This window comes from Phyllopteryx taeniolatus, chromosome 9, assembly GCF_024500385.1.
Source record: "Phyllopteryx taeniolatus isolate TA_2022b chromosome 9, UOR_Ptae_1.2, whole genome shotgun sequence".
NCBI classification, from domain to species: Eukaryota; Metazoa; Chordata; class Actinopteri; order Syngnathiformes; family Syngnathidae; genus Phyllopteryx; species Phyllopteryx taeniolatus.
The window spans coordinates 11,620,764-11,646,772 of record NC_084510.1 but is presented as its reverse complement, the minus strand read 5'-3'; the positions used below and the strand labels follow the sequence as shown (position 1 = coordinate 11,646,772).

The window sequence follows — 26,009 nt, the reverse complement described above, 5'->3', positions numbered from 1 at the left end:
AGCCTAGTTGGTTTGTGTCAATCAAGTCTGAATTTAACTACCAGTAATACATGATCTATCGATTCCTAATTCTTAATTAACTATTATTAATATAACTATTAATGTTATTGACAAAAGTGGAGGCTCAAGGCTAGATAAATAGTAAGCAAACAAAATGTTTATGAGTCGCTTACTTTAAAATAAAATTTAAAATCATTATACAATTAAATAGATTAAATACAAAATACATTTGAAAACCATGAAAAATAACCTCAATAAATAACTATGAATTATATTAAAGTGCAAAATAACAATTCAAGTTAAATTCACTTTGTTTATTAACCCTACTGTCAGTATATGGTGGGAACAGCATTTGGTTTCGCCACATATGCAGCAATTCACCTGGGATGAAGTTTTATGGACAATGTCGTGGCAGATAGGAAAAACGTAGTGAGGCTTTAGGTTCTTGTACTGCCCACAGATATGTATTGGTATATACGACACACCCATTTTGAGCTCCGTGCCGACTGGTTGAAGTCGTCAACGCATTCACTCGGTTACCCTGGCTGCTTCACTGCGCTGACGTATCTACCCAGTCATACCTATGGTACTGCCCCTATTTGTGTGTGCCTTTTGGGGCTCGCTGTTCCTGCTGTGCATGTCTTGACCTCTGAGGGGCAGTGTGGTGCACGCAATAAGATACACACTTGCAGTAACAAAGAAAGTAGATGATACGATAAAATATTCTTAATATAACTAATTTTTCACAGAGTGCGAAGAATATATGCCTGAGAGTATTGTTATATTGCCTGTTAGTATGTGCTTATGTAGAGTTTGTGTACCAGCTAGACTTTACACCGATCTGATCGGCTTGATCGGTATCGGCCGATAATTAGCATTTTATGCTGATCGGCTGTAATGTCACAATTGGCCGATCCGATCAATGACTGCAAAAGACATTTACTCCGCGTCGCTGTCGTATACAGTATATTTGAATCCAAAAGCTAGTTTACTTTTGGACTTGTCACGTGTCTTTTGGCGTCATTTACGATCACTGGGCTTTGTCAAATCAAAAGCGACCGGATAGATTCGTTACCACGGGAACGACAACAACAATGGATCCTATATGTATTGTGTTGGTCAAAAAAGAACAAAATGGGAAAAAACGTGTAGTGATGATGGCTTGGGAAAACACGTTCATTAAAGGATTGCTTGAGGTATGTTCCCGTACTTTTAATACGATACGCCGCACAAGCAGCCAACATAACGTTATGTAGCCTAGCAAGCTAGTGCTAGCACTAACGGTTGTACGTAAAAATGCCGGCGTTCTGTTGAATCATGCTCTAAGGTTTCGGTGTGTGTGAAGTAATTTAATTACAATAAAGTAATTTAATTACAGTAAGTTAGCACCCATTATTTCTGTTGTAATGTTGGTTTGACCTGACTGATTAGAATACATGACCTGACTAGGGAATATTTTTGAAACTACTCAGTTTTAGACTTTACGCCGATCTAATCGGTGTGATCGGTATTGGCCGATAATGAGCATTTTATGCTGATCGGCTGATCGGCTTTCATGTCATAATTCGCCGATCCGATCAATGACGTCATCAATCGGCTCCGCAAAAGGCATTTAACTCCGCGTCGCAGTCACGTATGAATCCAAAAGCTAGTTTATTTTTAGCCTTGTCACGTGTCTTGTGGCGCAGTAATATAACTATCCGACGGCCCAAAAAGTTTTTTTCAATCTTGTCGGTGAAAAAACACGTCGTCGGTGTGGGACTATTTTCCGGTGTCTCAGACAAAAAACACAAGTTATTTGCAGTCTGTGCACAACTGAAGTATGTCGTGGGGACCGCAATCTAAATGCTTCAACACAACAAATTCATTTGGGCACCTGAAGAATGTACACAAGGAGGAACATGCCACGTTCAAGAAACGCAGCGTGGGGTGGCCAAACGGACACAAACTCTGGACAACACCCGCTCATATAGTTGGGACTGTGAGAAAGTTAGAGTAAGCATGTCATTAACAGTATTTATTAAAGTAATTTCATTGTAAAATAAAGTAATTTAATTACAGTAAGTTAGCCCCCATTATTTCTGTCATATTGTAATGTTAATTTGAACTAAATTTATGTCAGTGGCCAATCCATGAATCCCACCGAGACGTCATTGATAGATTTCACTTTTGTCTAAAATGCTAGAGAATAATTTTGAGCTGGGATGGGCTTGAGCACGCCCGCGACCCTAGTGAGGATAAGCGGTACAGAAAATGGATGGATGGATACAGTACTCAGTATACAATACACAAGTATATACAATAAAAGAACAAGTCATACAGTACACAAGTATATACAATAAATGAACATGTCATGTAAATGGACACATTGCTCCATCTTGTGATCGGATCGGTGATCGGTTATCGTTTTGTTAAACTTGATCGGTGATCGGCCCCAAAAAATCTGATCGAGTAAAGCCCAGTACCAAAATTAATTATTTTGAGATATAAGTGCCGCGAGTTTGATGCTCATTTTAGTTAGTCAATGGTGTTTTTTTTTTTTAATTAACTGTGGGTTAGCTTCGTGGTAGCATTTTTTGTGAACAAAAACAAAGAAAAAAAACAAAGTGTGTGATCTATTTGACCATTCAATAGGTGTAATTCTTTTGTTATGCGTGTTTAGTTTTACAGTGAACTTCAACTGGCGTGTCAAACGACGAAGCAAGCAACATTCACTCTTATTCCTTGGTACTGTGGTAGCACCTTAGCAACCTGTTGTTGTGATCACGTGGGATCTGCACGCTGTCTGGGTGCTGCTGGATAGAAGCGCTGGAGTGGAGCATGGAATAGACTGCATGCATAAGAGTGGTAAAAATCGCAGATCCAGTCCGATCTGATACTCGTTTTTTTTGCCGATATCGGACCAATATTCGATCTCAAAGATCGGCTCGGGAAACCCCTCCTGCCATTATCCTTATTTAAGGTAAATTATGCAAGAATTATCTGCATTATGCATCACATTAAACTCCGCGTCAATTAAATACAGCGGAGGTCCAACGCCTTAAATGTCAAACAAAATTTTAACCAGGATTGTCTGTGCCATTATATTTGACAAAATCACCACTTCCGTCAAAAGGTTTTCCCCATACTCACCCATAATTTTCTCTCGGTGCATTTCCATGTACCACCCTCCAAGGGCTTTGAACAAAAAATAAGAAATAAATAAATAAAGGCTCTGCATTTAAGAGGAAACTACCAAGACGTTTCAACATAACAGGTGAGTCACGTGTTCTATGTACACTTTGTTTAGTGTGATTACTTTTGTCTCCCATCACCCCAACATTCGATCCATGTAGGGCTGCCACTTGTACTGCGTTATGGCAAGTTATAATTAATCATTGCCATCCAATGACAACTGTGTATTTAACTTTTTCCATGAGCAACAAAAACAGTTTTACAGTAGCATATTTCATAAAAGCACACCACATATGACTTATTAAAACAGATTTTGCAACAAAAACATTGATTTATGTTTTCAAAGCCATACACTGAGTTGTACTTGTTCACTTTGTTTTCAGATTTTGAAGCACACATACTCATAACTTATGCAGAATAAACTCTTTGACAAACCAAGATTCATGAGTCGTTTGTGTTCGTCTCACGCAAAGCTTGGAACAATGGTATTAAATAACGTAAAACAACATGTTTCCATGAAGCATTTAAACTACTTCGTACATTCAAATTAGCCTAATTAATAGTCTAATAGCAAATTTAGCCAAACATGATCAATACATAAAACATGGCTTCTACCAACAAGTTCAGGGAATTATTAACCACTCTTTTAATTTCCTGCATTGCACACACCTAAATCATGACATCCAGCAACATATCAGACACAGCCATAACCATGTTCCACAAAGCTTCAGAATTATCTGGATGGAGCTGTAATTGTCTTGTCTGGGGCAGGAGCACAGTACCCCCTCAATGGAAAAATTTGTACGACTACTGGTGGAAACATAAATATACTTCGTGTCCCACCCAAAATAATCAAGTCTTGACACTGTGCGAAGGTGTACTGTAGGTGTCCCCCCCCAAAACGTCAATAATATAACTGAAGATAATTTTTTAATCTCCACAAACTAGGCCTATTGTGAAAAGTATGGTGTGAGGGTCACTGGAGAAGCACAATACAGAAATAAAAATGTTTATAAATAGCTTGAAAAAGGTCTGGACAGCAGAAGGGAGAGGAAGCTAACACACTTAGCTGTTAATATAATAACGCAACATAATGTGCACACAGATAGTTCTACATACGGCATTGTGAAGAAGGTGAACATGCCCAGGCCTGACAAATGGGAAGGGAGGGTCATTGTAGGCCGATTACGGAGGAATAACACTTCACTCACACAAACACACAAAATATGGAGTAAAAGTACATTCATGCAATGCCTTGTCACTGGGGGGTACCCTCAAAAGCTTTTGAACCTCAAATTGTACACTAAGGCTTTGCATTTGATTTATTGGGCCTGGGAAAAGTACAATTGGTTATATATAGGAGATAATAATGGAGATTGAACAATGGGGGAAAGGATGAACTCCTCCTACACCATGTCCCTTGTTCAGGGTGTTGGACAGTGCTAATATGACATGTGATCTATTGGAAATCACACTGAGGTATGGTGGCTATGTGCTGCTTCTCAGAGAATGTATCCAGATGTGATGAGTCAAACTCAGCGGAAGCAAAAGGGATTACAGTCCAGGTTCTTCCATGCATCCTCAGCCCTGATCATGCATCTCTTTTGACAAGACGTCAAAGCACTCAAAAAAAATAAAAAAAATAAAAGATGTCCTTTATCTTACTTTACCTACTTTGCTTTAGAAATGTGTGATGTGAAAATTGTTCATTAACAAAAAAAAGGAAAAGTGGTATTGAAAAGAAGATTCCTAATGGCGTAAACTTTTAAATAGTGTGCTCTCTTACACTCGACGTTAAGAGAAATGAATCCTGAAAAGACAGGGAGGGGAAAACTTAGGGAGAGGTCCTTAAGGGGAATTCAGTTCCCATCGCGGACGCTGTCATTTGACAGAGCTAAAATGCTAATGTTTTGGGGTGACCTTATTACTGTTGTTGCTTGTGTGTAAAGACCCCGCCCGCTCCCACTCAACTCTCTTCATTCGCACCCTCTCCAAACATGTAAATAAACCTTGTGATGATCAATTAAGTGGACTTCCCAACGAGGCAGACAACTGGATTTCTTTGAACACTTTGTTGTGGTTCCAGATCGACAAATTACTGGTTCTGAAATCATCGGTGGATCTTTTCTTTCCACATAACCCCCCTCACTCACTAATATTTCCCTCCCTGCCTCCGAGGTACTCGTCAAGTAGTAACAAAGAGGTTGTACAAGTTAAGGTCTTTGGGTTTTTCCAAACACAAACATGGGAATTGTCCCCAGTGATAAAGTTAGACAGTTGGGGTACTCGTGAGACAGTAAAAAGCGATAAAAGTGAACACTAAGGGTGACAAAAAGCAAGAGGAAACATGATGGTACCCACATTGGAACATGTGTGATTCGGGCTTGGATCCCAAATAACAAAACTCACCAAGACTCCAGTAACGCCCAGAGGAAGCTCGGAAGGGGGGTGGGGGGAAAGGCCAAGGAAAGTAGAAATGTAGGCTCGCTTTCTTGTCCACGCTGTCGGCCCCGGCCCCTGTCTCCACTCCTCTGGAGTCGAGACTGAGAGCGGGGTGGGGGACCTGGTGATATCAGAGGAGGGAGGCTCGATTTGGGACACGCCGCCAACACTTCGCTGTCACTTTACGTGGTAAATCCAAGAAAACAGGTCGCACGCCACATAAAAATCCTCAATCCGCCCTCACTTATCGTCGCTTCAAAATGTATCTTCCGGGCATATCTGGGGGCCTAATTTCCACGGGTAGTCCGCTCAATACGGGCGCGTCGGCCGACCATTCTAGACCGCCATGTTGTGTGTCTGTATGAGGAAGAATGGGAAGCGATCGGCGTTCCCCCAAGCCAGGCCCCGTCTCGTCTCCATCTGCTGCTCTGTCGACCACAGCGACACCCGCTGGCTCATTGGAGTACATCCGCCGCATCCACTTGCACTGAGGGCCGTGTCGGGGCTCTTTCTGCGAGTTCATCCGCGTCCACGAAGCCAGGACAGCAACAATTCTTAGAGAGGGACACCCCCCTACAATGGACTCCTTAAATGTTTGTGACTGGTCATCTGTTGTGTTACTTTTTCCCATTAACCATCGCTGGTCAATTACAGTGGTGGGAAGTAATTTAGGACAAATATTTCTTTACTGTACTTAAGTAAATTTTTCAGGCATCTGTACTTATTTTTCTGACGTTTGTTTTAAAAGACTTTTACTACCTATATTTGAAAACAGCTGTCATTTCTGTACTGCTATTTATGTATTAATCCGTTTGTGTTTATACGCAGGCAATTTTTTTTTGGTCCATATTGACTCTGGGCTGCGAGATGCATCAATTTCCCCAACGGGATTAATAGTCATCCATCCTTTACGTTGGCAAAATAGGTTCATTGCTTTATTCAACCTCCGCGGATGTTGTAAAAAAAGAGTTAAGGGAAAAAAAAAAGATTGCAGCAACATGAACCTGGGATCATTAACGATAACGGCGAGAGTTTAGAAGAAAGGTATTCTCCATGGCATTATAAGAATTGTTTGATGTTGACGGCCCCAAAAATGATTTGTGGCAAATGCAGTGCCTGCACTAATTAGATGTACAGGTCATGCTCAGTTTTTCTTGACATGGCTATAATGAAGTGTCAAAGAAGATATAGAAGTATCGTTTGAGTTACGGTCAATCAGAGGTCAACCTGGCATTGTCATATTGTGTGCAACATACAACAGCCCACACCAGCAATATGGTGAATAGAAACATTTACTTAACAAAATCCACCTTGCAGCATAGTTGATAGTACTGACCACTTGTTCTCGTGATTGCCGTCTCGAATGACAATTATGCAGTTTTCTTTTAATCAAGAATGACAGACCTCTTGATTCAGTTTATTTTTCTGTGAATTCCTCATGCAATGCTTCTTTTAACAATACACAAAGATTCGGACAGAGTTTGTTATATCTCAACTATTTTACTATTCATATCTCATTATAAATAAAGAGGCACTATAACTTAATAGTTGCGGTAATAAATCTGAAATGATCAAATTTAAATTAAAAATGTACTAATGCTGTCCACACTTAGGACATTCAAGTAGGAATGACTGCAAGAAAAGCATCAAATAATGCATGCTCAAATAAAAATCTGACTTTTTTGACATTACTGTGTGCGATTTAATGTCTTATCAGTTGCAATGGTTTCAAGTGTGAGCATGTCCAGTTAAGAGATGAGGTCCACAGGAAGCAAATGACTAAGCCTATGTGTGTCTTTGCAGCTGACAATTGCAAACGGTTGAACGATTAGGCAGCCAGGTTAGTGATGACAGCTCGGGTGAACTCTTCACTCGTGGCGTAACCCCCCAGGTCTCCAGTGCGCACCTGTTGCAAACATAAGGACAGTGTGTTACTATATGCACAGCTGCAGTAAGCACGTCTACTTGGGGCATTAAGGCCAGCATGCTAGAGAACATTTAAAAACAACACTACAGAACACAGAATTTGGTTGTGTGGATATTCTCCTCAGTTATCGCTCTCATATTCCAACAGCATACCTTTCAAAATAGGTACAGTACATTGGGGGGGGGGGAGAATTTAATCATGTACAACCCTAATTCCAATGAAGTTGGGACGTTGTGTTAAACATAAATACAAACAGAATACAATGATTTGCAAATCATGTTCAACCTATTTTTTATTTAATACACTACAAAGACAAAATATTTAATGCTCGAAGTGATAAACTTTATTGTTTTTAGCAAATAATCATTAACTTTGAGTTTTATGGCTGCAACACATTCCAAAAAAGCTGGGACAGGTGGCAAAAAAGACTGAGAAAGTTGACGAATGCTCATCAAACACCTGTTTGGAACATCCCACAGGTGAACAGGCTAATTGGGAACAGGCGGGTGCCATGATTGGGTATAAAAGGAGCTTCCCTGAATTGCTCAGTCATTCACAAGCAACAAATGGGGCGAGGTTCACCTCTTTGTGAACAAGTGCGTGAGAAAATAGTCGAACAGTTTAAGGACAATGGTACTCAACGTACAATTGCAAGGAATTTAGGGATTTCATCATCTACGGTTTATAATATCATCAAAAGCTTCAGAGAATCTGGAGAGATCACTGCATGTTGGTATGTCTTCATGTCTCAAAAGTGTTCTCTGTCAATTTACTGTCTGTTGTCGAACTAGAGCAGCTCCAACTACCGGAGACAAATTCCTTGTGTTTTTTGTACATACTTGGCAACTAAAGATTATTCTGATTCTGATGTAAGCGGCAAGGCCAAAAACCAACATTGAATGCCCGTGACCTTCGATCCCTCAGGCGGAACTGGATCAAAAACCGACATCAATGTGTAAAGGATCTCACCACATGGGCTTAGGAACACTTCAGAAAACCAATGTCAGTAAATGCAGTGCGGCACTACATCCGCAAGTGCAACTTTAAACTCTACTATGCAAAGCAAAAGCCATTTATCAACAACACCCAGAAACGCCGCCGGCTTCTCTGGGCCCAAGGTCATCTAAAAGGGATTGATGCGAAGTGGAAAAGTGTTCTGTGGTCCGACGAGTCCACATTTAAATTTTTTGGGGAAAATTGTGGATGTCATGTCCTCTGGACCAAAGAGGAAAAGAACCATCCGGACTGTTATGGATCCAAAGTTCAAAAGCCAGCATATGTGATGGTATGGGGCTGTGTTAGTGCCAATGGCATGGGTAACTTACACATCTGTGAAGGCACCATTCACGCTGAAAGGTACATACAGGTTTTGGAGAAACATATCCTGCCAACCAAGCAATGTCTTTTTCATGGACGCCCCTGCTTCTTTCAGCAAGACCATGCCAAACCACATTCTGCACGTGTTAAAACAGCGTGGCTTCGTAGTAAAAGAGTGCGGGTATTAGACTGGCCTGCCTGCAGTCCTGACCTGTCTCCCACTGAAAATGTGTGGCGCATTATGAAGCGTAAAACACAACAACGGAGACCCTGGACTGTTGAACAGCTGAAGCTGTACATTAAGCAAGAATGGGAAACAATTAGTGTTCTCAGTTCCCAAACGTTTATTGGATGTTAAAAGAAAAGGTGATGTAACACAGTGGTAAACATGACGCTGTCCCAGCTTGTTTGGAACGTGTTGCAGCCATAAAATTCTAAGTTAATGATTATTTGCTAAAAGCAATAAAGTTTATCAGTTTGAACATTAAATATATTGGCTTTGTAGTGTATTTAATTAAATATAGGTTGAACATGAATCATTGTATTCTGTTTTTATTTATGTTTAACACAACGTCCCAACTTCAATGTCGGTTTACCACATTTTAATCATGTGCAACCGATGTACATGTTCAAAATAAGTAAACACATTTTTCAGTGTACAGCTACAAATTGCCCAAAACACAGATTCACAAGGATCAACTATATTTGTGCAAGCTATTTACATCCACCAGACATTCTAGGTACACAAGCACAATCATGATCAAGATCAACAGTTATATTTCTTTGCCTGGTAGAATTGATAGACCATTCATATTGGTTCTCATTACATTTGGGAGGTATACAATATGTTGTCCCCTCCTTGAGCCGTCACCTTATCGTGGTGGAGGGGTTTGTGTGTCCCAGTGATCCTAGGAGCTAAATTGTCTGGGGCTTTATGCCTCTGGCAGGGTCACCCATGACAAACGGGTCACATATGCTGCCATCCAAGCAACGTCTTTTTCATGGACACCCCTACTTATTTCAGCCAGACAATGCCAAACAACATTCTGCACATGTTACAACAGCGTGGCTTTGTAGTAAAATAGTGTGGGTACTAGACTGGCCTGTCTGCAGTCCAGACCTGTCTCTCATTGAAAATGCATGGCGCATTATGAAGCGTAAAATACGACAACGGAGACCCCGCACTGTTGAACAGATGAAGCTGTACATCATGCAAGAATGGGAAATAATTCCACCTACAAAGCTTCAACAATTAGTGTCCTCAGTTCCCAAATGTTTATTGAATGTTGTTAAAAGAAAAGGTGATGTAACACAGTGGTAAACATGACCCTGTCCAAGCTATTTTGGAACGTGTTGCAGCCATAAAATTGTAAGTTCATAATTATTTGCTAAAAACAAAGTGTATCAGTTTGAACATTAAATAAATAGTCTTTGTAGTGTATTCAATTAAATATAGGTTGAACATGATTTGCAAATCATTGTATTCTGCTTTTATTTATGTTTAACACAACGTCCCAACTTAATTGGAATTGGGGTTATAATACAGCTCATACATATGGACTACAGTGGAGTCTGCTCTGCTGCACTCTTAATTGAACTTACCTGGATATAGTCAGGTGAGTTTACTGCTTTAAATGCTCATATAAAACAATTAGAGCAGACCACCTAAAAAGGTAGGTTTTTGTTCTTGTCTTTATTGGCTTTACCAGAGTTGTACACATTACACTTTTTAATAAATTGTAGCAATAAACATGGACATTCTCCGACAGTGTCTCGTAGCAAAAGTAGAGTTAGACCAGCAAAAGAAGGCAAAGTTGTGGAGGTGTAACAAACAGATTCACCACATCATAATGCAGCATTGATGGTAGAAAATGTCTCAGTGAACGGGTGAAAAGATTGCTGTGAACTTGATAAACAGCGTAAACGGATTTAAATCATGTGCAAAATTCACAGAACATAAAGGGTAAAGAGGCAAACTGATGTATGGCGTTCATGGAGAGGAGCGGGTCAGCTTTTAATTCTTTAAATGGGACTCAGTTAATGTATACATTGTTCAGCAGCAGCCCCATGATCATTGCTGGGCTCTAGTAAAACATGTATAGTATTAGAAAACCCAGTAGTATAAAATCTTTCCAACTGTCATGTTGTCAGAGAGACAAGCAACAAATAATCATTTCATGAAAAATCAGCGTCCATATTAAAGAAACATGGGGGAGTGAAAGTATATGGAAGAACATATCTAAATAGGTCGGTATCGCAGGTTATCCACAACAGCACGCACAAAGTTGCCCGTGGTACAGTAACCGCCAAGGTCTCGTGTCCGTACCTAGGACATGCAAAGACACACATATACAGAGAAGGTAACAGGGTTAAGGAGAGGATGGGTGTCATAAGGAAAAGGAAGGGCATGTTATGCTGGGTTTCTGCACAGTTACCAGCTCTGATAAGCTCTGTGAGGGTTTACTTGCCACAGTTAGGGGCAAGAGGTTTTCCACTTCAAAGTATTACTACGTAAAACTATGAAAACCATGCTGCATTAAACATATCGGGTGCTAACAAATAATGGAGGAAAACAAGGGTCTCCTGTATTTCTTGCCATGAGGCTACTGACCATGTTAAGAGACTTTTTTTAAAAATTTTATTCAAAATGAGATCATCTGGCCAATTTTAAAGCCGATTCCCTTCTTCTGATCCAAGTCAGCAAAAGGCCTGAGACACAGTCTCTGATTGCCAAATGGAACTCAGCCAAGTAACAGAAAATAGTACCTGGTACTTCCTGCTTTAGCCAATGGAAATGTGGCATTAGAAAGCAGAGCCAAGTTGGTTCCATGCAGTTGTAAAGGAGCATTAGACAACTGGAAGGCAAACTTTACTTTCAGCTGAGGATCACATTTACACAGTTGCCATTCCATGTCTTAGTGCAGCGCTTCTCAATTGTTTGCTGTTACGACCCCCCCAGGAAGAAGAAAAGAAATTGCGACCCCACCCGCAGCCCCCACGAGTACACCTCTATATAACATTGTATATATGTATATAAAGGATAATCTAATCTAATCGTTATAAACATTGAAGAAAGTAGAAAAGAGAGATATAGACTGCCATCTACTGCAGTGGATGTGCAATTACACTTTATTCTAGTACGGCTAATCATGTTCTTCAGGGTCTCACACGCCCCGCTCCCCCTGGCATCGCTGCGGGGTCACGCCCCACTATTTGAGAAGCACTGTCTTAGAGAAACTAGAGCATCAAAAACACACCCTCTTCCAGCTCCTTAAGAATAGCATGGATATTTAAAAGTCCGAACATTTCCAAGATGCCATCTGGCGAGCAAAGCGTGAGCCATTTGTGAATGTTAGAGACGTTGTCGCACAGGGTAGTCTGAGCCATTTCAAGAAGAGAAAGAGACTGGGGTAGAAAAGGTTTACCAAAAGAAATGCAAGATCAATATTTTCCCTGTTTACAGAACTTTGTAGGACAGTAAGCAACAATGCTGACAGCAGGAATGTTGAACGCAAGTTCAGATGTTAAGCCACATAACCATTGAGCACTGGTGTGAGCTTGTTTTGGCATGATTTAGGTTTTCACAGCGCGTGTATTCTGCTAGTGTTAATGCTGTCCGTGGTATCTGTTGTGTCAATGCCATGCACATAAGCGATTCCACATTCCAAAGCTGCATGGTGCAATGGGCATGCAAGAATCAGAAAGTAGCTCATGCACACTCACCTTCCCCTGTTTGATGACCCTTTTGACAGCATCTGACACCATTTGGGAGTGATAATCCAAACTGCAACACAAAGTGGTGACCATGATGGTACATGCATAGATCATTTTACACTTGAGACTATATGAGTCCCAGGATGCACATGTCTGGAAACAATGAGTCCCTGCAACTTATCATCACGGAATACGGATACAGCAATCCTCCGCTATATGATGGTTGTTGTGTCGTGGTCCCGCTATATTGCAGATTTTTATTTGTAAAATTTGTATAATACTTTTGTGTTACCCATTGCTGTTGGTCTTGCTCAATATATTATGTTTCAGCCTGTCACAATAGCAAATATTTTCGGACGATATATTTTCCCAAACACTATCACGATAAAATTATAGTATCATTGATGTTTTTTTTTTATGTCACTGATATAATGATATTATTGAGCATAATTCAAGTACATACTTTTTAATAACAATTAACTTTACATTCTAAAGAACATTGAACATTGTAATGGAGAACAATCCAGATATCTAAAACAATCCAGATATCTAAAACAAGTAAATCACAGTCAGTCTCCTGTCACAAAATCTGCACTTAAATATTAAACATTTGGCACATAGGTATAGTTATTAATAGGCTTTACACAATCAGGATTTTGGGGGCCGATCTCCGAGTTTAAAAAAACGATAACCGATCACCGATCCTATCGCAAGATGGAGGAATGTGTCCATTTAAATGACCTGTTCATTTACTGTATATACTTGTGTACTTAATTGCTCAAAAAATTACATTTACAATAAATAATGTATCTTTATTCCTCTATTTATGCCAGTGAGGCATAGTGACAGACAGAACAAATGAATGGTCTACTATTAGATGGCAGGAAGTAAATACAGTAATTAACGTATCCACTTTTTGTGACATTTTTGTTTGTTGGTGTGCCGTGAGATTTTTCAATTGTAAAATATGTTCCTTGGCTCCATAAAGGTTGGATATCACTCCTCTTGTCAGATTGTGTATTCTAATCAGTCAGGTCAAACCAACATTACATGACAGAAATAATGGGTGCTAATTATATTACTTTATTTTTAATTAAATTACTTTACCCACACCAAAACTTTAGAGCATGATTCGACAGAACGGCGGCATGTTTACGTCCAACCGTTCATGATACCACTAGCTTGCTCGGCTACATAACATTTTATTGCCTGCTTGCGAGCAGTATCGTATTAAAAGTACGTGACCATACCTCAAGCAAGCCTTAAATGAACGTCCTTTCTTGTCCTGAGCACCGGTGACCATCAACACGTTTTTCCCCATTTTGTCCTTATAATACAGTCGGCGCAATACACTCTTGTCGTCGTCGCCACGGTAACGAGTGTATCCGGTCGCATTTGAGTTGACAAGATAAAGCCCAATGATCGTAAAAAACGGGATATCGGAATACAAGATTTTCTGCCAGTAGTCTGACAGTGCAATCGTGAAAGAGCAAATTTGTCCTATAGTTTGATCCGGGCATTACGTGTTGTCTGTTACACACCGCCAACATGTTTTTTTTTTTTTTTTTTTTAATAACTTTGGCCGTCAGATAATTCCAATACTATGTCAAAAGACATGCGACAAGGCTAAAAATAAATTAGCTTTTGGATTAAAATATACTGTACACGATGGCAACGCGGAGTAAATGCCTTTTGCGGAGCCGATCAGTGACGTCATTGAACGGATTGGCGAATAACATTAAAGCCGATCAGCATAAAATGCTAATTATCAGCCGTTACCGATAAGCCCGATAAAATCGGTGTAAAGTCTAGTTATTAACCCACTAAATAGGCCCCCCAAAAATGTCTTAAAGCCTGCCAAATTTTAATGAAAAAAAAACGTACTAAAAAAAAAAAAAACAACTAAAAACTTTGTTTTTAAATCAGATGTCATACATTCAGTTATTTTTTTAGTCTTTTATTATTTATTTTTTTAGTCGCATGAATGTTGTCGTGTTTTGTCCTATATAATTTCTGCTGCCTCTTGGCTTTTGAAAAAGAGATCTCTCAATAAGGTTTTACCAAGGTTAAATAAAAGATCAATAAAATGTATTTAAAAAAATAAATAAATAAATAAAGGGCCTGCCCTCGAGCTACTGGACTATGATGTGAGACCTTCACCTATAAATTAAATGACGCTGAAAATGAGTTTGCTGAAGTCAACTACTCCCTAAATATTGATAACGTGTTGTGGTTATGGTTTATAAATTTAACTTCCGTTTGTGTGTGCGCGTGCGTTGGTGAAGAGCTTCCACACACAATGAATCACAAGTATGGATTCTCTCTTGGTGCTAGCCAATCAGAAGCAGAGTATGGCGGGTTATCGTTCCTTGTTTTAACACCGCTCACGGCGCAGCAAGCCGCTTGCAGAACGACGTTTGCTCAGTAACAGGAACAAAAGTTCAATGTTCATGACATTCGTTTGCCTTCGAGCTAACGAGCTAAAAGCTCACTCGACCGCGGCGACATCGTTAAAACGTCAAGTGCTCGGAGTTGTGTGTGTGTTCCCCACATAACACACGCACGCGCACATAAGTAGGGCGGGTCTTAAACCACATGTCAACGGACGCAGATTGCTTCATGCGGCCCTTCGAATTTTTCTCAGACGCGGGACGCACATCAAACAAGATCCCTGTACATCTATTTAGGCGTGCCATGATAACATTTTTAAGATTCTATATTTTCCCATGAACTATCACGATAATCGATAGTATTGTTGTTTTTTTTAATGCCGCTAATATAATATGAGCATAATAATTGAAGTGTATCCTTAAGAGCAATTTTAATTCTCAAGAATATTGAACATTGGCATTGAAAAGTAGAACAATAAATACAATCTCAGATAATTAAAAAATAAAACAAATTACACAAACAGCTATTAAACATTTGGCAAAGAGGCAGAGAGAGTCATTACCTTCACAGGCAAAATACTGCCAATCAAGTTTCCGTATGGTTCAGAAAAAGTGCAACGTACCATTAATAAAAGCACAACAGTATTTCACAAAGACGACCGAAGTAAAGAAAAAATATATAGTTTCTAAATGACAGGCCTGATTACTGCCCGATTTGTCAAATCAAGAAATCACTTAAGTACATGCCAGGAAAAAATGAGGTATGCGACAAGATCTTTAAGAAGTTTATCATAACACGAGCCAAATAAATTCAAGAGAAAATGAGCATGGCCGCAGCCGGATGATATTAAAAAGATTACAAAGCCATTTTCTAGGCTTTGGGGACTCCAGCGAACAATAGAGGTCGGTTGGTTCAAGAAGCGATTGATTTTTCCACATAGGATATTATGATACAAACATTTAAGTGTGACAAAAATACAAAAGAAATCTGAAATCAGGGAGGAGGCAAATATTCTTTCACAGCACTGTATATTTTTGCCCAACAATCACGTGGTATTATGAGGATAAGCTGCCAAAATGTCAACTCCAATGGGGAGCATACAAATTACTACAAAGTCAGAAGTTGACTTACTTGAGGTGCCGAAGCATGTTGGCAGCACTCAGCAGCATGGCTGTGGGGTTGGCAATGTTCCTGCCTACTGCTTGTGCAAAGGGATGGCGTGCACCCTACAAGAGAACATGAAGGATGAAAGAATGATTTAGGGTGCCCTTCCTAAAAAGTGGCATACAGGGATAAATGGTCAACACATGAAAATGTACCAGTGACCAGTGAGTGATTCACTGAACTCTTCAACTAAATTTGAAGCAAACAGCAGAAAGGGAAGGTGGAAAGATACCGTCTCAAATACTGCATATTCTGCACTGTAGCTTTCGCCGGGAACAACACCTGCCCCTCCCACCAGTCCTGCTGCCAGGTTATCAATAATGTTACCATACAAGTTGGGCATTACCAGCACATCAAATTGGTATGGGTTTTGGACCAACTGCAGCAGAGGAACAAAGCAACAACACACAAAGAATAATTAGATAAAGTGAATGCAGAAAAACACTAATCTAGCCTAAACTAAGAAATACGTAATACATTCTTGTACTACCAGTACATAAAAGGTTCATAACCAAGGTCAAATTATTTTTTAAAGAGCTCTGAAGTATTTGCAGCACCATAGGTTTTGATAAGTTACCAAAAAGCGAAAGGAGATATCCTGTAGTAATAATATGTATCTAACTTTGGCACATTCAAATAAATGCTAACATCCTATTACCACACAAGATTAAGTTTCACGTTGTTTTATTCAAATCGTGCTCAACATAAATGAGTACTGTACACACAAACAGATTTGTGCACGCACAATTTTAAGTAATGTTGCAAAAATGAGTATAAACCATTGAAAGTTTAGCAAATCTTTGATGAAAAAAATAGAAAGAACTCTAGAAACTTAACCACATCTAACAAGTAATCTTCTGATGCTGTACTGTTAGACAGTGGCTTGGTGTAAATATAAACATCAAGCATTCAAGAATCTAAACCACTGATGGGACACCAGTGTAAACACATTCAAACCATTAGAATAAATTTGGGAGGATGAAAATGTGTATTTACCTGCATGCAACAGTTATCGATAATTATGTTCTCATATTTGATTTTCGGGTATAGCTGTGCCACTTCTGCACAGCTCTGGAGAAAAAGGCCATCACCTAATTTCCTGTAATTGCACAAAGTGATTAGGGCAGGGATTGCTATAGCAAAAAAATATAATTCAAAGTATGAGTAGAAGGATATGGTTCCAAATAAGCACACCAGAAAGGTATCCTCAGGAATGTTTTCTCACATGATATTTGCCTTGTGAACAGCCGTGACCTTGTTTCGCCCCTTCTTAGTGGCATAATCGAAAGCAAACTTGGCGATGCGCCTTGACTTCACTCTGGTGATGATTTTCAGACATTCAACCACACCTGTCACGCTCTGCAAAGCAAAGAAACTGAGTAAATTGAGCACCTTTATACTTGTCTACAACTACTGAGCCCTTTATTGCAATACACTAAATAAATAGCATCCCCTAGTGACAACCCACAATGTCATTTTTCAACTATAGCAGGTTATTTTATGTCAGCTGTCATAGTGCCTCCTCTTCAGCCTAAGGAGCAGTCATGTTTACCTCATGCTCCAAGGAGCTGTACTCCCCCTCTGTCTGTTCTCGAATGATAACCAGGTCCAGATTGTTGTGGCGTGTGCTATAGCCTGGCAGGCTATTCACATGAACAACATTGGCAAAGAGGTCCAATTTACGTCTGATGAATGAACACAGGTGTATTTTTTAATGAAAAACAATTGAATCAAAATCTGCAAAGACACTGATATTTTCTAACTTGTACCTCAGTCTCATCTCATATGAAGCCAACTCCCCTTTGAACTCCATGGGGGTGTGGATCTTTCCTGAATAATCAAAAACATGTAAGATCTGTTTTCTTCCTTTATAACCTAATTTCACTATAACGTGATCCCCCCCCCGTCTCAACAATAAAAAAAAGTTACTTAAAAGACCAGCTTTCACTAATGCTTGTATTACATAATCAGACACGCAAACACCTAAGGCATGAAAAAGGTGACAAATAAAAACATTGTGGGGGGGGTCTGGGGGATCCCCTGGGCCCCCGCAGAGAATTATTTTTATTTTAACATAAAGTCAGCAATGAGGAAGACTCTGAAGAGTACAATAAGGCAAAATAAACAAATTTTCTTCACGCAGAAAAACATTTATTTAGACCGCTCAAGTACATGTTGAGTACAAGTACATCTACAAATTTGAGATTAAAATTAAATTTGCCTCATTTCTTTGCTTTTTTGTGTTGGCCTCCAACTTGAGCCAGGCTTATCTCCACCTGCACCTGATGTCTGCTTCAAGCTGTGCCACATGAATAGCATCCTCCTCTTTAAGCACTCTCATTCTGGAAATAATTGACTAAAATCATTGTTTCATTTTTCACTATTACCAACTTCAAAGGCTAATCCCAAATGCATTCTCCTGGAAAATATTAAGCACAGTATCTTTCTGTTTTTATTGGCCATTTCTGAATTGGAAGTTAGTTCATTTTGTGTTGTAATATAATCCCTAACATTGCTCCGTCACTTAATACATTTAACATTAACATCCATAAACTAACTAGATAATTGTAGGCGTGTTTCCTAATTAATACAAGATGTACTAGCGGATCAGCTCTTGTCGCCGATGTTATGTGTGCTTCGCGGTTCCGCTGGGACCACAACCAGGGCCACGACCCGCAGCATCTCAACGCGAAAATACAAAAGACCAGTGCAAAAAATACGACACTGGCTGATCTGATGAGCAAAACTGTTGTTTAAACGTAAGAGTAACAATAGAGGATGTCTGCTCCAGACGTGGGTAGAGTAGCCAAACATTGTACTCAAGTAAGAGTACTGTTACTTGACAATAATGTGACTCAAGTAAAAAGGTAGTCCTCCAAAAACTTACATGAGTAAGAGTAAAAAGTAAACAGTGAAATAATTACTCAAGTGCTGAGTAAATAGTGAGGAACTTCTGATGTTTTAACCGCAGCATGAACATCAATAAAAAAAAATTTAAAAATACAAAATAAAATGTGAACGTGCAAATTCTGATGTTGCTGTGTGTGTCTGTATGTGTGTGTGTGTGTGTGTGCACAGTCAAAACTACAAAAAACATCTGCAATTTACTGTAATGGAGTAAAAGTACCGTTACTTCTTAACAGCAGAAGCGGCGGAAGTGTTTTTTCTGGTCTCGTCAACTCCTGTGACTTACCCAAAGCAGGTCCCGAGCGCACAGGCGGAACCTCAGGCCAATGCGCTCGCATTAATAGTCCGCCGCGGAGTAATATACACAATTACATTTGTGTGCGGATGGTGGATGAGTGGAATGGATCTAGCTGCCAGCGTTCAAGGAGTACGAAACAGCCTATGACGACAGCGACCCCCACCCGGAAAAAAATCATCGGATCTATACAATTCACGTAAATGGTCTATTTTGAGTTCAAAACGGCGAATTTCGCCGAAAGGCAACTGATTTGCATGTATGATCATTAAACTGAAGTTAACAATGAGACCGAACAATGAGTAAGGTAAAACTACCTTTAATTGCGACTCTGTTGCTCTTCATAGATGTCAACACTTGCTCCAGCTTCTCCTCGCTGGCCATATTCTGTACTTCACTCAAATGGAACTCCTCAAATTCCACAGGGACGTCTCCTGCCTGCGGTGGGGCAAATAGGAAAAAACAATAAGCGTAGCAGTCAGTAGAGGAGAAATTTACAATGGGTTTTAAGGATTAAGTCAAACATACAGTAATATATTTCAAATATACATAATTTTAATCAAATGGCACAAAAGGAAAACTTTATAGAAGCCCAGTTTATACAGGCCTGAAAGTAACCACAAGAGATCAAACAAAGCAAAGATATACACCTTTTTTTTTTTTTTTTAGCTACCTGTAATATATTTCAGTAGATTAACACTATTTTGTCAGGAACTAATTTTTACATGCATTACATGAAATCTGACCTCTGAATTTAACCAATCACAGTGAACAGTGGAGTTAGTTGCGAGTACGAGGTGTGTATGCATACTGTCTGTCATATCAAAAGGTTCACTGTCTATCTACAGATTCTGATTCAATTGTGTCATTGTGGAAAGTACTTTGAACACATCCTTGACAGCAGACATCAGCTCAGGTCCAACACCATCTCCTGGAACCATTGTGACCTTAAAGGTTGCATCAGCACGAGCGGGTGGTGCTTCTGAACCAAAGCGAACAGCAGATATGCTCAAGGGTCGAGAGACAAGCTGCTGCCACTGAAGGCCACTCAGACCCTGAAGACAGAAAATAAGACTGTACTCTGTAATACAGAGGTTAAAAGTAATGTAGCCGAGCATGTCAAGTGCACTCCACAATGAAAATTTAATGCAGTGATTCAAATCTGTGCCGTAGCACCCTGGTGTGCTGTGAAAGTGGTGCAGTGGGAAATGGAGGCCCAGGTACCAAAGTGGATGGCCCACTGTGTATAATGGATGCTTTTATTTATGTGAGTGGGTTAATGGATGTCATCACATCACAATCACAGGCCCCCTGTGTTCAGTTAAACCACCAGTAATTGGTGGCAGTTGTCCAGTGTTAAATAATGTGTTACATTATTTAGCAACCTCGAAATAATCTAATACTGTAGGTATGTTACTAAATCCAGAAAAACGGCTGCCATTTTCTTTCCATTTTGCTCTGCCAGATTTTGTTCAAGGATTTAACGGCGGTCCACCAAAAATCGCGTTTTCTCATAGATTCGCACAAGGTACAGTCCCCTCCAAAAGTATTGAAATGGCAAGGTCAATTTCTATGTTTTTGTTGTATACTTAAGACATTTAGGTTTCAGATCAAAAGATGAATATGAGGCAAAAGTTCAGAATTCCAGCTTTTATTTCATGGTATTTACATCTAGATGGGCGGCACGGTAACGACTGGTTAGAGCGTCAGCCTCACAGTTCTGAGGACCGGGGTTCAATCCCCGGCCCTGCCTGTGTGGAGTTTGCATGTTCTCCCCGTGCCTGTGTGGGTTTTCTCCGGGCACACCGGTTTCCTCCCACATCCCAAAAACATGCATTAATTGGACACTCTAAATTGCCCGTAGGTGTGACTGTGAGTGCGAATGGTGGTTTGTTTGCATGTGCCCTGTGATTGGCTGGCAACCAGTTCAGGGCGTACCCCGCCTCCTGCCCGATGATAGCTGGGATAGGCTCCAGCACGCCCGCAACCCTAGTGAGGAGAAGCGGCTCAGAAAATGGATGGATGGATACATCTAGATGTGTAAACAACTCAGGACAGACCACCGTTTGTTTGAAGCCACTGACTTTTCAAGTGAGTAAAAGTATTGGAACAGACATGATTATATTAACTTAAAGTGAATAACATTTAATATTTGGTGGCATAAGCCTTACTTGCAATAACTGCATCAAGCCTGCGACCCATTGATTTCACCAGACTGTGGCATTCTTCATTTGTAATGCTTTTCCAGGCCTTTACTGCAGCCTCTATCAGTTCTTGTGTGTTTCTTGGGGTTTCTCCATCCAGTCTCCTCTTCAGGAGGTAAAATGCATGCTTTATTGGGTTAAGGTCCGGTAATTGACTTGGCCAGTCTAAGACCTTCCGCTTTTCCCCCCTGATGAAGTCCTTTGTTGTCTTGGGAGTGTGTTTTGGGTCATCTGAATCAGAATCATCTGTATTTTGCCAAGTATGTCCAAAAAACACACAAGGAATTTGTCTCTGGTAGTTGGAGCCGCTCTAGTACGACAACAGACAGTCAATTGACAGAGAACACTTTTGAGAGATAAAGACATTGAGAAAAACAGACACTGAGCAATAAAGGGTTGCCAGTTATCTGGTAATGCCGGTACTATTTTTATTTTTTTGACAATTGTGCAAAAAAATTACATTGACTTGTTGCATAATGAAGCTTCTCCCGATTAGTTTGGATGCATGTTTTATTTTTTTTTAAATTGCCAGACAAAATGGCTCGTCAACGTCCACAGGGCAGGGTTGAAGCTATCACAATCCATCCATGCAAACCACTCATCAGCAAAAAGAATCAGAAGGCCAGATTGGATTTTGCAAAGAATTACAGAGATGAGCCACAAAAGTTTTGGAACAAAGTTTTTTGGGACTGATGAGACCAAGATGAACCTCTACCAAAGTGATGCAAAGGCCAAAGTATGGAGAAAGGAAGGATCTGCTTATGATCCAAAACACACAAGCTCATCTGTGAAGCATGGTGGAGGTAGTACTGTTACTCATGAAGAGGCGACTGAAGTGAGACACCCCCAGAAACAAACAAGAACTGAAAGAGATTGCAGTAAAGAGCTGGAAAAGCATTTCAGATGAAGAATGCAACAGTCTGGTGAATTCAACGGGTTGCAGGCTTGATGCAGTTATTCCTAGTAAGGGTTGTGCCACCAAATATTAAATGATATTCACTTTAAGTTAATTTAATCATCTCTGTTCCAATATTTTTGCTCACTTGAGAAGTGGTTGGCTTCAAGCAAAATGCGCTCTGTCCTGTTTAACACATCTAAATGTAAATACCATGACGTGAAAGCTGGAATTCTGAACTTTTGTCTCATATTCATCTTTTGACCTGAAACAAAAACAAAGGAATTGACCTTGCCGTTCCAATATTTTTGGGCGGGACTGCAACGCTTGTTCTTTTCAGATTACGTTGTTGGGAAATCCCTTTACCACCTCGTTTTTGACATTTTAAATTTAGATGATATTTTCTGTGGTTTTGATAAAAATTAAAATGTTTCTCAATTTCTGCATCGAAAATCACACGTTTATAGGATTTGGACATGATAGACAACTATATGGATGTGATTCACTATTATTAGTTTTGACAATGCGCTTGCTCTCAGTTTGACCTGCAAAATGTGATGGCTCGAGCGCAATCGAAAAATCTGGAAATGGCCTGTTTAAACATCTCATTTTCAACTAATAAGAAAAACATATGGGAATTTTTCTACCAAAGAGTCATGGTTGATTTCTGGGCAAAAAATCCTGGGCCGATTTGAGACATAAAAAGTGGCAGAAAATCCTTAATCCTTATCCGATTCTTACAAACTAGGGGCTCATTTTATCCATGTATCACTCCTCTATCCAATGTACCGTCTATTTTAAGATAAAGGTATTTTGAAAACGTTTGTAACATAACTAAATATTGTATAATGATGGAACTTGTGAATATCGACGCCATGAGAAAAACATTTTTCACAAGTGACAAGTATTTTTTTATTTTTTTTTTTAAGTTCTCTTCGAAAAAGAAATGGCCATAGCCACTAGAGATATTCATTTGTTAACCGGAAGTGAATACATTAGCCAAACAGAGATCAGCCAGTGCACAACCTTCCACAGCCTATCTGAGGGCTGATATCTGCTCGAGTTCACTTTCACCGTTAGCTTCTGGCGAACCACGGTAAGAGTCGTAAAGGACAATGAGGTTAGGTTGGTTAACTGGGATATTGAAACAATAGGGATACTTGTACCCCGTAGTACGGAGCCCCCCTGGTGCCAAGGTATGAGAAAAATATAATTCATTGATAATCTGTTCCCTCAGTTTAGTAATCTGTTCCCTCAGTTTAGTAAACTGTACCCTCAGTTTAGTAAACTGTACCCTCAATTTAGTAAACTGTACCCTCAGTTTAGTAATCCGTACCCTCAATTTAGTAATCCGTACCCTCAATTTCGTAAACTGTACTAAATGAGGGTGAGGGTACGGATTACTAAACTGAGGGAACGGATTACTAAATTGAGGGTACGGATTACTAAATTGAGGGTACGGATTACTAAACTGAGGGTACGGATTACTAAACTGAGGGTACGGATTACTAAACTGAGGGTACGGATTACTAAACTGAGGGTACGGTTTACTAAATTGAGGGTAAAGATTATCAATGAATTTTATTTTTCTCATACCTTGGCACCAGGGGGGCTCCGTACCAAAGATACTCAACTACACTTTCAGTTACAATTATTTGCCGACAACCTTGAAACTCCCTATTTTTGTCTTTGGAAAAAAAATAACTTTTAATCAGACAGCTCTGGAGTAAGGAAGCCACAACGACAAATACTGAAGGAGATTTGTAGCTAGTAACAGGAAAGCGTTAACACAAATCCGTATGGGACACTGGAAATACAAAATGGACAAAAAATACAAAATAGACTTTCGGTCGCATGACTTCGGGTGAACTGTTCTGAAAAATCATCTTTTAAACATGGATCCACTCACCTTGATCAATGTTACCAATTCGCTTCTCATGACAGCCGCCATGGTCCCAGAAGCGTTATTAGGATACCCACTTAGTTTCCAGGCAAGACACGCCTTGCTGCAATATGATTGGGTCCTGCGTCGCGGATGCATGCTACGCAGATGTAACAAGATGACCAACCCAAACATGTGTCACATTAGTACGCAATTGAATAAAATACGTTTGTTATGCTTAGGTTTAGGGCTTTAGGCGATTTAGGATGGGTTAAGGTTAGTTAACTTCTCCTGTCGGGAAACAGTAGGGCGTGTTCTACGGGGATACAATCATAGTGCAGCAGCACGTCTCCTGGAGCCAGTAATTTTGGAGCAGGGCGTGTTTTGCCTGGAAACAACGTGGGAATCCTAATAACGCGTCACGCAGATCAATCTCTTCTTCGTAGTGTATCGACATTTACACTGTGGTAGCGCCGCTACGTGGACAATGTACGCAGTGCAACGGGAAGCATCCTATACACTACCAATTTCCACCAGAACCATGACTTATTATTTAAACAATTACTGCAGGAAAATGGCTATAACTCCCCAGCAAAGCTTCATTTGAGACAATGTTCGAGAAATGAACATAAATACATTCAAATTCCTGCCGCATCAGATACTTTTAATGACTAATTTGATTAATAAGGTTTGGAACAACCAAAGTAACATCCCCTGTTGTTAAGAGTTGGATAGTGCCACTTTATCCATCCCTATTCAGTAATATTTAGATGCAGCTTTTTATTATTGTATCTTTGTAACATGATCATGTGTTTGCGCAGCAGTGTGTCATCATTTGACATATAGGCCCATCGTAAATAGGTCAGGGGATTCCCAGTCCTATTTCAGGCCAATGACACTGACTGTTGGAACACACACAGGATGATTCGCTGTAACCAAGAGGACGAGCAGACATCAAATAACAAGGCCTTCTGGGTATCAGTATTTTATTTAGTCATCCATTTAAGGCAAGCACAATACCGGACTTGTAAGTCAGTCTAGTTACACCGAAAATAAATGGTTTGATCCTGGGTTTTGGTCAGAGGTGGCAAAAGTGTACACGCTCTGTACCGAAGTCCATCCATCCATTTTCCATACTGCTTATCACCACTAGGGTTGCAGGCGTACTGGGGCCTATTTCTCAGCTATCTTCGGGCGAGAGGCGGGGTACTCCCTGAACTGGTCGCCAGGCAATCGCAGGGCACATATAAATAAGCAACCGTTCGCAGACACATTCACACCTACGGGCAATTTAGAGTCTTCAATTAACCTACCATGCATGTTTTTGGGATGTGGGAGGAAACCAGAGTACCTGGGACGCAGGCACAGGGAGAAAATTAGAACCCAGGTCCTCAGAACTGTGAGGCGGATGTGCTAACCAGTCACCACTGTGCCGCCCTGTACCTAAGTAGAAGTCAAAATACTTAGTACTTAGATACTTAGAGACTATTAAAGGTAGACGTAGTACTTATTCAAATTGAAAGTAAAAAAAAGTAAATGAAATGTACATACAAAAGTTAAAAGTTAAAATACATTACCATCATCAAATACAATAGCCATTTGTATAATTTTAGAACAGTTTCCCTCTTTTATGAACTTGCATTGCTCGTATCCAGAAGAAGAAAAAAACATGCTATCAAGTGTGTTCCCATTACTTT

The 26,009-nt window shown here is 40.0% G+C and overlaps 2 protein-coding genes across 6 annotated transcripts in view; both read right to left on the bottom strand.

Annotated features, from left to right (window-relative positions):
• The window catches only part of ptpra (protein tyrosine phosphatase receptor type A), a 57,084-nt gene extending 50,987 nt beyond the window's left edge, over positions 1–6,097 (bottom strand). For all 4 annotated transcript variants that reach the window (XM_061786475.1, XM_061786478.1, XM_061786477.1 and 1 more), the window contains exon 1: positions 5,584–6,097. The gene's annotated coding sequence lies outside the window, so the exon portion shown is untranslated. The remainder of the gene's footprint in view (positions 1–5,583) is intronic.
• Positions 6,098–6,890: 793 nt separating this feature from the next.
• idh3b (isocitrate dehydrogenase (NAD(+)) 3 non-catalytic subunit beta) lies at positions 6,891–24,496 on the bottom strand. Of its 2 annotated transcripts, none has more exons than XM_061786483.1 (11): positions 24,340–24,496; positions 20,213–20,386; positions 19,649–19,769; positions 17,899–17,959; positions 17,682–17,814; positions 17,355–17,488; positions 17,126–17,228; positions 16,362–16,508; positions 16,097–16,191; positions 12,584–12,644; positions 6,891–7,522 (listed from the first exon to the last, which is right to left on the bottom strand). In XM_061786483.1, the coding sequence occupies exons 1-11, from the start codon at positions 24,469–24,471 to the stop codon at positions 7,445–7,447; spliced, it is 1,239 nt and encodes a 412-aa protein (XP_061642467.1). In that variant the 5' UTR covers positions 24,472–24,496; the 3' UTR covers positions 6,891–7,444. The 2 variants fall into 2 exon arrangements, with proteins under 2 accessions (XP_061642467.1, XP_061642464.1); XM_061786480.1 differs by lacking the exon at positions 6,891–7,522 and adding an exon at positions 10,535–11,186.
• Between the last annotated feature and the right edge of the window lie 1,513 nt (positions 24,497–26,009).

Coding starts and splice junctions, on each gene's coding strand:
- idh3b (XM_061786480.1), bottom strand. CDS start 24,471: ATGCATCCGCGACGCAGGACCCAATCATATTGCAGCAAGGCGTGTCTT. Junction 20,387..24,339: donor AATTGGTAACATTGATCAAG/GTGAGTGGATCC, acceptor TTCTGTCTTCAG/GGTCTGAGTGGCCTTCAGTG. Junction 17,489..17,681: donor ACAGCTCCTTGGAGCATGAG/GTAAACATGACT, acceptor TTTGCTTTGCAG/AGCGTGACAGGTGTGGTTGA.